Source organism: Pteropus alecto, unplaced genomic scaffold (assembly GCF_000325575.1).
Source record: "Pteropus alecto unplaced genomic scaffold, ASM32557v1 scaffold7, whole genome shotgun sequence".
NCBI classification, from domain to species: Eukaryota; Metazoa; Chordata; class Mammalia; order Chiroptera; family Pteropodidae; genus Pteropus; species Pteropus alecto.
Genome location: NW_006494614.1, coordinates 20,720,632 through 20,734,216, shown reverse-complemented (window position 1 = coordinate 20,734,216; position 13,585 = coordinate 20,720,632). Strand labels below are relative to the sequence as shown.

Sequence of the window (13,585 nt, the reverse complement as noted above, 5' to 3'; positions counted from 1 at the left end):
AATTTGATAATTTAAGTGAAATAGACAAATTCTTTTAAAGACACAATCTACCAAAACTAACATGAAAAGATATAGACAAACTGAACAGGCCTACATCTGTAAAGAAATTGAGTCAATAATAACTTTGCAAAACAGAAAGCATCAGGCCCAGATGTGTTTACTGGTGAATTCAAAAAAACAACAACAACAACAAAAAAATCATTTAAGAGATTACACCAATTTTCTACAATACCTTCCAGGAAATAGAAGCAGAGGAAAAACTTCCTAACTCATTCTATGAGGTCAGCATTGCCCTAATATCAATCCAAGTGACATTACAAGAAAACCACAAACTATCTCTTATGAATATAGATGCAAAAATCCTCAATAAAATATTAGTGAATCTAATCCAACAAAATTTCTTTCTAAAAGTCCATTAATACTATCTATTTCAGATTAAAGATTAGAGAATTGAGATTAAATATATAACATATTTATCTCTTTATTTCCTGGATGCTCAGATGGCACTGTAATCCTATTTATCCAGAGATGATCACATTAAGAGTGATAGGTAATCCCACATGGGTTAATCCATTCAACCTAGAATGGACCAGGTTCAATCCTGAGCACAGAGCATAGTGCCTAACATTATAATAGATGTCTACTATGTTTGATAGATGATTATACATGAGATTTGTTCAGACAATATGAAGATCCTAATCAGAGCAGGGGTACTCCCAACTGGCTTGCTTGCCTGGAATAGTATGTCCAGCCACAGAGCCAGGCGGCAGTGATGGGAGTACTTCAGGCATTTATTCGATTTGCTTCATTAGTTTTAAAACCGCACCAAACATTCAAATCAAGTGTTGAGTGAAGCCTTGACGCCGCGTCTCTCAGGCCAGAGATTTTAAACTGTGGGTTACTAAATTTGTGGATTACGACCAACATTTTAAAAACTAATACAGGCTTAAAGATATCAAAGTGCTGCTTACATAGCAATGGTAAATGTTTTGTCAACCTTTCCTTTCAAATGTTTTATGTACGTATTGGGTCACGTTGTAAAAGTGACCGACGTTTGGGACTCATGACTTTAGAGTCACTGAGACGTGGAGTATCAAGGGTGGGAGTTCAGCAGAACAGCGGTCAAAGACAACTTGGTAGAAGTCCCACGCCTAAAAAAGGAACAAACGTCGGCGCATTGACTCGTTCAAGACGAGCTCGCACGATTATGAGAGCGGATTGGTTAAACCGTGAAGGTCCCGCCCACAATGTCTCATGCACCAATGGATGTGAGGCCATGGAGGGCGGGGCAGGGGCGGAGCGAGCCTCGCGCGGGCTCCTTAAGTAGCGGCTGCGTGGATGCCCCTGTAGAGGAGCCCTACGACGGCACGGTGTGGTGCTGCAGAGCCGGACCGGAACGACGTCGGACGAGCCGGATCTTCTTCACGGAACCATGTCTAGGCAAGAAGCAGGCGCTAACGCCTCTTCCTGGGGCGTTGCTTCCCGGCGAGGCTCGGCAGTGTCTCAGGCTCCGGAAAGGAGGCCGGCAGAGGAGTCGAATCGAAGAGGTCGGGGTGGCCGTAGAGGTGGCAGAGGCGGCGCCTGGAGGGACCCCTCCAGCCTCCAGCAGCCTGTGGCCGATGGTCCCCGGGAACCGCCGCTCTGCTTTGGATTGAAGAACGATTGGGTCGGCGCGGTGATTGGTGAGAGCAAGTGGTTGTGTGCGGGGCTGGGCCGGGAGAGGTGAATGGGTGGGGCCAGGGGCGGAGCCTGGTAAGGGCATCCCCGCCACACGCTCCTCGCCTCCAATCAGCTGCCACCTAGTGAGACTAGTTTTATCCCCGAGATATTTCTAACACCTTCTGGTACTAGAATGGTGTCATTTAACGCACCTTTTGATATTTAGAGACGATCATTTGGGAAAGCAAATTCTTAGGAGACTTTGGAACCCTTTGAGACGAAAGATCAGTCCCATGATAGCTTACCCCTAAATGAACAACAAAGCAGAACCGAAATCAATGTTTGAATATCGTATAGAGCCATTAACCAAAGATAAGAAGGTGGAGGATATTATAGGGTTGCACAGAGTATAATCATATATTGCATTTAGTTTAACTTAAATATGATTTATCTGCTGAAAAACAGGATTTCGTTTTCTTAGTATGTCTTTAGTCTTACAAATTCATTTTTGAAAAGCATTTAGAAATGATTGGAATTTAGATTCCCCTCATTTATTGCCATTAATTCTGAGGATAAATTCCAACATTTTGCACATTAAGTATGAGACCTAATATTTTGTTTTACCCCTTTTTAACTTGTTTTACCCCTTTTCAACTTATTTTGAAAAAAAAAATGAAATGATTTCGTAGGCTAATTTTTTTGAATTTTTATGAGTTTATTGAACCAAACTGACGGCATAAGCCAGGAAACAAGATCTCAAGTCCTCCAAAGAATAACGGTTTTGCAGATTATGTTGTTAAATGGAGCAATACAAGACTGATTGCTAGACCAGCCAGAGATTAATTGATCCATCAAGGTGTCTCGGGTTCAAAGATATGAAGAGTGATGGTTCATAAATGAATGCCACTAGGTTTGCAATAAAAATCACTTAAGCTTTCAACACTTATTGAGCACCTGTGAAATGCAAGCACAGGTTGATGTTGGTTCTGGATCCAGTATTCTTAGATTGTGATAAATTCAACTTTAATTTACACATAATTTTAAGCAGACAGTATACAGTGTAGTATTGTGAACTGTAAGAGTAATGTATACTAAATCTCTAGAATGTTTTCATCTTGCATGACTGAACCTACCCATTGAATATCCATTTCCCCCATCCCTGGCAACCACCATTCTACTTTGTTTCTCTAAGTTTGTTAGATACCTCATAGAAATAGAATCATACATTACTTGTTTTCCATGATTGCCTTATTTCATTTAGCATAATCATACATTACTTGTTTTCCATGATTGCCTTATTTCATTTAGCATAATATTTCATTTAGCATATTTTCATTTACCATAACATGGGAGTGCAGATATCACTTTGAGATACTGATTTCAATTCTTTTGTATAAAAGCCCATAAGTGGGATTGCTGGATCCATATGGTAGTTCTATTTTTATTTTTTTTGAGGAACTTCTGTACTGTTTTTCATAGTGGCTGCACCAATTTACATTCCCATCAACATTACACAAAGTTTCCCTTTTCTCCACATCCTCCCAAACACTTATCTCTCTTGTATTTTTGATTACGTCCATTCTAACAGGTAGGAGGTTATTTCTCATTGTGATTTTGGTTTGCATTTCCCTGATGATTTCATCATCTTATATATACCTGCTGGACACTTATATGTCTTTAGAGTAATGTCTATTCAAGAGCTTTGATCACTTTTTGGTTGGAATTTTTTTTGAGTTGGACTGTTCAAGGGTTCCAGTTTTTCCACATCCTTGCCAACATTTTGGATCTAATTAGTTTGCTTGGGCTGCTGATGAATCCTTAGGATCAATTCGCAGATAAAGAGCCATCTACCACCCACTAAAATTTGGAATCGAAAACTCTTGCTTCCTTTTTTCCCAAAGAAAGTGATTATTGGACCCTAGGAGCCTTCGTCTGGATGATTTGGGAAAGAACTAGAGAAAGTTCTTTCAAGATAGTAGGTAAATCCTCCCCCTTATTATTTCAACTTGCTTTAAAAAAAAATCCTTTATTTTTAAAAACAGGCCGTGGTGGGTCAAAAATTAGAGACATCCAAAGTACAACAAACACCAAAATAGAGGTAAGTAACCTGTGTTCTTAAATCCTTAAAGAGTATAGTTCATTCCTAACTCTAGTTTCTGCTCAGTTATTAACATACTGTTGTAACTTAGAGTTGCCGAAGCTCTTCATACTGCCATTCTTTTCAAGAACTCACCTATGCTGTGGTCCATTCTAGGTCTAGGTTTTTTGATTCATGGAGGTAAAAACCTTTAGAGATAATCTTCACTGAAAAAGGAGATCCCGAGGTATATTTATCATGCCCTTCCTGATCCTCATTCCTCAAACCTTGAGCTGTTCCTGTGTTCCCAGTCTCAGTAAGCAGCCACATCATTCACCAAGTTCCCAAGCCAGAAATCTTAGATTACTAACTTCTCCTTATCCTACAATCAGTTCATAATGGAGTCCTATTTCCTGTATTTCTCAAGGGAAATCACATCATTTGGGGGCATTCTCCCCTAACTGAACCATCCTACTTCCAGTCTTGTCTTTTTCTAACCATTTTTCACTGTGGCCAGAGTATTTTTTCTAAAACACAGATTATATGTTCATGACCTTTTCTTGCATAAAAACCTTTTATTAGATCTCAAACACTTATTGATAGCAATCCTATATTTATACTTTTATACTGTATGAAGTTGTGATTGTTTGAGGGTGGAATGGTGAAGGACTCTAGTCTTACCTATTTTTCCCCTTGTGTCTAGATAATAAAAGGGTGTCCAGAAGCAGAAGTCAAAATTTTCGGCAGCAAGGCAATGCAGACAAAAGCAAAAGCAGTGATAGATAATCTTGTTAAAAAACAAAAAAATTACAGCTCACAACCCAGAGTTGGTAAGTAATTTTTGCCCGCTAAAGAAAGTCCTGTAAAATTTTTAAAAATTTCAGTGTTATAAACCATGTTATAGCTGATGCTTTCCCTAATAACAAAGCTTTAGCTTGCTGTCATTAAATCTAGTCTGTTATAGAAACCCAAGAATACTTTTTTCTCAAATGAAAACACTTAATCTTTCATTTGAGCCTAGCAGTTTTACTTATAGCCACAGATGAGTGAAAAAAACCAAAATAACATAACCTTTTTATTACACTTCTATTAATGAGAGAGCAGGAATTAGTCTAGCCATTATTGAACCATTTCCAGAAACAAGGAAGTAAAAATAAGTCTTGGGTTCAGATGGAAGCACTGGTCTTAGTGTTTCTTGAGAAAGAACCTCTAAGAAGTCTGTAAGACTCCATTTCTTCATCTGTTAACCTGGAGTTACATGTGCCTTGCAGGATTATTGTGAAGATTAAGTGATATGTGTGATTTATTATTAGACACTAGGCTCTCATGCTGTTTAACTTCTCCAGTAAGTTAAAATTTCTTCCATTTTGTAAAACCGAAGTAGATAACTAATGACAAAAACCATGACCAGAATTGTCATGGTAGTACAGCACAAAACTCAATTTTATATTGCAAGCATTATTGTCTTGTTATTAAAACAATAATAAAATGGTTTTGGAGATTTTGTACTGATAGGATTTGTTTTGAAACTAATTTGGTAAAAATATTTTAACAGATATTGTTGCATTCCAACCTTCTGTTCGAAGAGATGTAAGGACAGATGACAATGTTGTTACAGAAGATCAGACATTGATTGATTGGGATCAAATTCGAGAAGACGCTTTGACATGGGGGAAAAAAAAGTGGGCAGGTTAGTGCTGCATTCTAACATTTACATGTGATATAGGTGTTTCTCTTAATGAGGTTTTTATCTTCTAAAATGTGTTACTCTCAATAATGAGATCTGTATGAAAAATGATATTAAAATTTGCAATGCTGCAGTTAATCCCTGGGGCATGATACTGTCTATGTTGCCTGTGTTGCGATTTATGCTACCAATGGAAAATTAAAATATTAAACTTATTTATACCTTATTTGAGGTAACTTCCTGCAAAAGTCAATAAAATAGAAAGAAAATTGGATCCTAGGGGAAAATGGAATAAACATTCTGACTATAAGTTGTAGCTGCAATTAAGCAAAAGTTGACCTTGGAGTACCTGGCTGACAAGGGCAAAATAAAAAAGGAAAAAACACTTAATAAGAGCATACTGTTCTTGAGAAGAGATAGGTTTTTAGAATTTAATTTTAAATGAAATTCTCACATGGAATTATATATGGAGTATAATATAATGTTCCACATTATAGGCACCAAATTTCAGAGTAAATTTGAGCACGAAATTTGGCTATCAGAATGAGGCAGCAATACATCATTTAAAATTAAGAATCTAATGCACTGATATGTGACAAATATTAATGACAATTAATACCACTTTGGCGGTCAGCCTGTCTGCACAGTAAGCTTCCAGTGCCATCTTGACAATTTATATGTTGGGGAGATTTGGAATGGGAAGCCATAGAAAGGATTTAAATTTTGAGGACATATGATAGGTATTTAAGAAGACAAGGTAGCTTCTGAGGGTAGAATAAGGATAAATATTTTATTCCTAAACAGTAATGGGATGGACCTTCAAAGATAAAATCAGTTTACTATGTTTGAGAGAAAATTTATCAATGTGATAATTGTTGTGTCTTGTAAAGCATGGTTTCTTTTATTTTATACCTAATTAATTTTATACTTAAAAGATCTCTTTTTTGGGTGAAAAATATAATTGAAAGAGAGACCAAAATGGGAGATCTCCTAGAGTCTGGCATAAGCCTGGCTAGCAAAGTCTAGAACAGATGTCTAAAACCATGTATACAAAGTGAGCCTGATATATATTTTAGTTTGATTTCTGTTACTTTGAATAAGTGTCAATGAAATGTAAGTTCCCATTATTTATCAGTTTGAATTTTCATCTTTGTCTCAGATTTACCCCCAATTAAGAAAAACTTTTACACAGAGTCAGAAACAACAAGTTCAATGTCACAAGTACAAGTAGACAATTGGAGGTAGGTTTTATTACTTTGAGTATTTGTATAGTTATTAAATTAATGTAGGAAAAGATTTGAAATGATTGCATTTGACGTCTATGCCTTTCATAGCCAAATGAAAACTTGGTTGCATCCTACAAGATATATTTTGGAGCATTGCTATCCAATAAAACTTTTTGCAAAGATGGAAAATTGGGTATATTTGTGTCTGATAGTCACTATCCATATATAGCTATTGAACACTTAAAATATGGCTAGTATTAAACTGAATTTAAATTTTAAATTTAAAAAGACGCATGTGGTTAGTGCCTGCTGTATTGAACAGTAATTTTAGAGAATTGTTTCAACAACTATTGAAAATCATAAGAAATCGATCCGATATCTGAATATTAGAATAATTCTTACTTCTCAATCCTTATCTGGAATTAAAGGTCCTAATGGCTACATTTTTTTTCTATTAATGTCTGTTATAAAACTAAGATACTATGGTATAGTAGAAAGAACAGGTATCCTAGTTTGGAGTAGAGCTCAGACCTTGGACAAATAACTAATGATCACCTATCAAATGTGAATAATTCTCACTTCATAGGATTGTTGGATAAATTAAGAAAATATGTGTGAAACATTGTAGGCCATCAGTGTTAGATCTGATTTTGAATTATGAAGCATATAATTTTCAGGCTCTATTAACCTTTCCATGAACCTTTCATTGGCCTGTTCATACATATAATGTAATTTTTTTCCTTCTCTTTGCATCTATTCTGATAAGAAAAAGATGGGTTCATTTCTATTAACTTAGTTATTACATTTTACTGTAACTTTACTACTTTGGTTTTAATCAGTTGCAGCTGAATTTCTAGATACAACCTGAACTAATGCTGGAAAATTTCTTGTTTGGGGAGTATAAGGATACTCCCCAAATATTAGTGGCTAATATTTGTTTTATTTTTCCTTAAAAGGAAGGAAAACTATAATATAATGTGTGATGACTTGAAAGATGGTGAAAAACGTCCTATCCCCAATCCTATTTGTAAATTTGAGGATGCCTTTCAGTGTTATCCTGAAGTTATGGAAAACTTTAAAAAGGCAGGTTTTCAAAAGCCAACACCAATTCAGGTATGCTAAATAGTTCTTTAATTCTAATATTTCACTGACCATCCCCCGCCCCCAACAATATCTGATTGTTAGAAGTTAAATCATTAGGTAGCAGCTGTCTCTAAATGAGCACTCCCCAGCACCTTCTGCAGCACCAGTGCCTAGCATTCAGAAAATATTTGTTGAAAGAAGTTAGGGGCTGGGAGGGGAGGGACACCTGACAGAAAGAAATGCACTTTTTATTTTACTATTTATTGTTCCATTTCAGTCACAGGCATGGCCAATAGTTCTACAAGGAATAGATCTTATAGGAGTAGCCCAAACTGGAACAGGGAAGACATTGTCCTACTTAATGCCTGGATTTATTCACCTTGACTCTCAACCACTGTAAGAATTTCTACAGCTGAGTTCTCTTTTTAAGGGTTTAATTGATATGGGTACCAAAAACGCAATTAAAGTTTTTCGTATATTGCTTTGGTCAAAAGATAATGCCTGGTTTCAGGGAAATACACTTGTACTGTACTGGCGAAATTATAAATTGACAAATCATTTTGGGAAGTAATAAGTAGAATCTACCAAAAATGTTAATAATGAAATATTGGAAACAAATTATTTAAATTATCATGTCCAACACAATTGTGTGAGAGAATGTTTGACACAGGAAAGCACTGGCCATGTTAAATGATAAGGCTTCTATCTTGGTCCTTGGATTTTTTTCTATGGCTGTTTTTCTATATTTCTCAACTTTTTATGGTGAATTATGTGACTTTGACACTAATTGCTAGAAATTTTGAAAGCACTAAATGAACGTATCGTGTATCTGAGACAAGTATTTTAATCTTGTTTTCTCTCCAAAGAGCTAGAGAGAAAAGGAACGGACCTGGCATGTTAGTCCTTACACCCACTCGAGAATTAGCTCTTCAAGTGCAAGCTGAATGTTCTAAGTATTCATATAAAGGTCTTAAAAAGTAAGTCATTTCTTTGGTCATTCCTGCATCAGCATCTTAATCATTTGTAGCTTTATATATTCTTCCATCATTTTTCACACATTTAGAGAACCTGATTGGCTCAGCATGGGTCAGGGGTGGGGCCAATAACAGCGATGCAGGCAGATGGCTGTGGAAAGTTCTCAGAAAGGGGAAAGAAAATACAACAAAAGGCATCTGATACTTTTTTTGATTTGTATACCTTTTATTTTGTTATTTTATACCCAAAATACTTAGGTTGGTCCGGATTTTGAGTTGTGATGGGACATTCCCTACCTGAACATGAACCTCTGTACTATTTTTTTTTTTTAAGTATCTGTATATATGGTGGCGGAGATAGATACGGACAAATACAGGACCTGACAAAAGGTGTAGATATCATTATTGCAACTCCCGGAAGGTTGAATGATCTGCAAATGAATAACTTTGTCAACCTGAAAAGTATAACCTACTTGGTAATTATGGAAGGGTTTAAGGGTTTGGGATACTGAGAGGAAGCACAAATCTTATGAAAACAGTCTTTTAGAATGGCTGTCCATTTTATAATAGTTTTAAATCCTAGGATTATTTGCCATTCCATCTAATACGTTAAAGATATTAAGATAATTGTATTTTAATGTTGGAAAATGTAGATAAATACAAAAGTATTAAAATACATGGGTATTTTAGATATAATTTTTTTGTATTAAGTAGATTTAGGAAGTATTAGACAACTTAAAAAAAATCAAATCAATTTATGTTACAGCTACAGACAGCTTATTTTCTCCTGGAGAAATTAAAATAGTGGCTTAGGTAATAGGAGAAATGAGAAAAAATTACCTCTTAATGTTATATTCATAAAAAGAGTGCATATATGTTGGCTACCTCTCAGATCTAATATAGCCACAAACATTTTTGATGCAGGTATTAGATGAAGCTGACAAGATGCTGGATATGGGATTTGAACCTCAGATAATGAAGATTTTATTAGATGTGCGCCCAGACAGGCAGACTATTATGACAAGGTATGTGCTTAATTGCTAGTCTGCAAAATAGAAATCAGTGGAATAGAATCCATTCTTTTTGGCTGATTTCCCCACAGGATTTTTAGAGCATTACTTGAAAGTTATTTTGAGATCCTTACGTGAAAGATACCATGCCATCACTTACTATAGCAACTCAGTGTAACAGTGTAACAAGGACTATTGGGTTTCCTAAATTATAGATTGAGATTTCTGTAAAAACAGAGGGGACTCCAAGAGGGTAGATTGTTTCACAGTGAAGTCTCACATTTGAATAAGTAATCACCTGTCCTTAGAGGTATCTATTTGATTACAATATACTTTTTTGCCCAAGATAAAACTGAGGAAGCAGTGATTGTTATTTAAATGAAGAGTGATCTAGAGACCCATTTTCTCCTTTGTTTCATTAGCATAAAAAATAGTATGTAATTGAGGAAATATACTAAATTTCCTCTGTCTCCTTACTGTTCCCATCATTGTAATTACTATGAAAGTATAAAAGGTGGTTACTTTTCTAATTGATATGGTTGCATAAACATCTGAATTTACATATTCTTTCATCAGTACACTTAAAATGTTTTTATTTCACATAAGCACTTAGTTTTCCCTGCTGACAATGTATGAAAAATACAAGGTTTTTTGGGTTTGTTTTTTACAAAGGCCAAGAGAAAACTAATTTAACACTTCATTTTACCTTTTCTTAGATTAGAATTTAAGGTATAAATCTCCTTCACCTTTGATACTATAAAACATATTTAAAGGTTTCATCTAGTACCTTTCCTATAGTTGAGCAATTCTTTATGAAGCATACATTTTCTGTAAAATCTCTTATTGAAAAACATGAAAGAAAAATATGAAATTTGTTTCATGGGCAATTTTGTTCATAGCACTCTTAGGGAAACTTAGTAATATTTGTTTTATAATACATTTTTATAATAAATTTGTTTGTATATCATGTTTTATTTCCAGTGCAACGTGGCCATATGCTGTCCGTCGACTTGCACAGTCTTATTTGAAAGAGCCAATGATTGTATATGTTGGTACTTTGGATCTAGTTGTAAGCTTGATTTTTATTACTATTAAAAATATTTATTAATTATGGAATTTAAATTTTTGTTTTGGCATTCCTCCTGCCCACTCCTTAGTTTTAGAGCAAATACTAAATACATATGATTTTACTCATAAATACTTCACTATATATGTCTCAAAGGCTAATTTAAACATTTAGTAGGATTATCTTACACCTAAAATTTTCATAATCTTTTAATACCATCAAATATCCAGTCAGTGTTTCTATTTTCCTAATACCTCATTTTATTAACCCTATTAGAATCAGATTCTAAACAAGGTCTACATCTGCATATATTTTAAAGGCTGGTGTTTTTTTTGTGAAGTTAAGATAGATCAGTGGGTTAAGATGTTAGTAATTATACAATGTATAATTAAAGATCACTATTATATCTCTCTTCTATTATAAAGTTCTCTGGCCTTTCACTTAATAATTGTAACTGACTTTTCAATTAACCATTAATGAAAATTGACCTTTTTTACTTAATCACTAGTAATAATAATGAATCATTGCCCAGGCTTATTTCATTAGATTTCATGAAGGGCCGGATAAATGCTTGGTTCTTTCCTGTCATTAAATGCTATTAGAATCTATTTTATCTGTCAAAAAAAATGTTACCAATGATATTTTGAAATTTCATATTAAATCAGGATACTTATTGAATAGAAACTCTTGTGTATAAGAGAATTATCTTCCTTCGTTGTAAGGGCTATACGCAAAGTTCATGATAGTTTTCACAAGCTTAGCTTTACCCCATGGTTATTTTCCTACATTGGTAACCAGTTGCTTTCAACACATGGCCAAGTACTCAAGAGTTTCTAACTTCTCTTGGGTGAATAAGTGATAAAAAGTGAAAGGCTGAGCTACAAATCCTTAAGTAAAAACCGGTAATTTTGCAAGGACCTGCCTTTTTTCCTATTAGCAATTTATTAAGACATTAGCCAATGATATAAATAAAATGTATTTTGAGCCACGCTATGGGATTTGCCAATCAATGTTGATCTTTGAATCTTTTAGGCTGTAAGTACTGTGAAGCAAAATATAATTGTCACCACAGAAGAAGAGAAACGATCGCATATCCAAACTTTCCTAGAGAGCATGTCTCCCAAAGACAAAGTCATAGTGTTTGTTAGCAGAAAAGCTGTGTAGGTATTTTTTTGTTTTATAGCTTTAATCATCCAGTCAAATTGATTTATTTAGTATTATTTCTTTTTGTATACGAATTCAAGTGGGGGTGTGTATGTCTTACAGTACATTATTTTAGACTTTCGCTAATAAAAGTGAAATAGTGAATTGGTGGTGCTATTAGTGTAAGCACTTAAGATCACTGTCTTTTGCTTCAGTGCTGATCACTTATCAAGTGACCTGATCCTCCGACAAATATCAGTAGAGTCTCTGCATGGCAACAGAGAACAGAGTGATCGGGAGAGAGCGTTAGAAAACTTTAAAACAGGTACATTTTTGCAATTTCTGCTTGTTGCATTTAAAAGTGTAAGATGTTTGTGGTTGGCTGAATGACAGCTCTTTTTGATGGAACCCGTCTCTAAGATCTGTCCTCAGCTTACAGATCCCCAAACCACCTGTTAGAGCTCTAAATATTAATCAGACTCTCAGGACTATCCAAACTCAAAGAGCTAATGTTTAAACTTGGATGTCGAGGTAATTATTTGCAATGGGGATTATTTCTATTAATTTATCTGAGGCACATATCTTTGTGACATGGCTCAGATGATTCAGTGAGTTTGCTGTACTATGATATCATTGTGTTGTAACTTGCCAGCAATTAAAAAGAAAGAATGAGTACCCCTTTCCCATTTTCACTGCCTTAAGTATTTTAATATTAAAAGCAATAATAGTTCACCTAATAAGAAATTAAGGGAAAATATACTTTCTGATATGTCTTAGGTTGGTTTATGCCAGAATGTGTCTATGTTCTTTTGGCTTTACTTTTTAGGTAAAGTGAGAATACTGATTGCTACTGACTTAGCATCTCGAGGTCTTGATGTCCATGATGTCACACATGTCTATAATTATGATTTTCCTCGGAATATTGAAGAATATGTGCACAGAGTAGGGCGCACTGGAAGAGCAGGGTAAGCATAGTCTACAGGTGAAAGAAGCGAACCCTAGCTCCTCATTACTACCCTTACATTTTTACCTAGAAAACTTTGTTCTCTTGCCTATGAATTATCTAAGCCACCCTAGAACCTGCTTTGCTACTTTATTCCTGTCCAGTTGGCTTGTTCCACGTTCAACCAGACCCCTCTATGATTAGCATGTGACTGTCCGATTCCACTCTGCTTTATGTTTATAGTGTAACAAAACTGATTTATACCCAGTTGGTTACTCTTGTCCAAGTTGGCCTGTGTAAGAGGACCTTTCCTCCTGCTGAGATTACCACTATCATAAACCCCTTGTCACCTGCTGTTTAAACAACTGCAGATTATTTAGATTCCAAATTGCTGTTTGAATGATGCTAAATTTTGATAATACATATTTGGGCTTGTAAAAGAGTTGAGGTTTTGCTGCTACTGTTTTTATTCTATTTTGCTAAATGAATAATGATTGTAAATTATAAATCAAATTATATGAGTTTTTCCCCCCATTAAAGGAGGACTGGAGTGTCAATTACTCTTATTACTAGAAATGATTGGAGGGTTGCCAATGAATTAATTAACATTCTGGAAAGAGCAAATCAGGTGAGACTATAAAACTCATTAGAACTTTCCTCGTATCACTTTTCTAATATTCAAACAATTTCATTTACTCTGAGTATGGGGGCTTACTG

At 35.1% G+C, this 13,585-nt stretch overlaps 2 protein-coding genes across 2 annotated transcripts in view; one reads left to right on the top strand and one right to left on the bottom strand.

Annotated features, from left to right (window-relative positions):
• The window catches only part of CGAS (cyclic GMP-AMP synthase), a 49,539-nt gene that overhangs the window by 4,643 nt on the left and 31,311 nt on the right, over positions 1-13,585 (bottom strand). The window lies entirely within an intron of this gene.
• Positions 1,357-13,585, top strand: part of DDX43 (DEAD-box helicase 43) — a 12,883-nt gene continuing 654 nt past the window's right edge. The window contains exons 1-15 of the mRNA XM_006926384.2: positions 1,357-1,682; positions 3,702-3,757; positions 4,440-4,566; positions 5,292-5,426; positions 6,583-6,664; positions 7,606-7,762; positions 8,010-8,128; positions 8,599-8,709; positions 9,041-9,182; positions 9,631-9,731; positions 10,698-10,785; positions 11,815-11,942; positions 12,141-12,250; positions 12,752-12,890; positions 13,409-13,496. Of these exons, the coding sequence (XP_006926446.1) occupies positions 1,433-1,682; positions 3,702-3,757; positions 4,440-4,566; positions 5,292-5,426; positions 6,583-6,664; positions 7,606-7,762; positions 8,010-8,128; positions 8,599-8,709; positions 9,041-9,182; positions 9,631-9,731; positions 10,698-10,785; positions 11,815-11,942; positions 12,141-12,250; positions 12,752-12,890; positions 13,409-13,496 (1,833 nt within the window). The 5' untranslated portion in view covers positions 1,357-1,432. The remainder of the gene's footprint in view (positions 1,683-3,701; positions 3,758-4,439; positions 4,567-5,291; positions 5,427-6,582; positions 6,665-7,605; positions 7,763-8,009; positions 8,129-8,598; positions 8,710-9,040; positions 9,183-9,630; positions 9,732-10,697; positions 10,786-11,814; positions 11,943-12,140; positions 12,251-12,751; positions 12,891-13,408; positions 13,497-13,585) is intronic.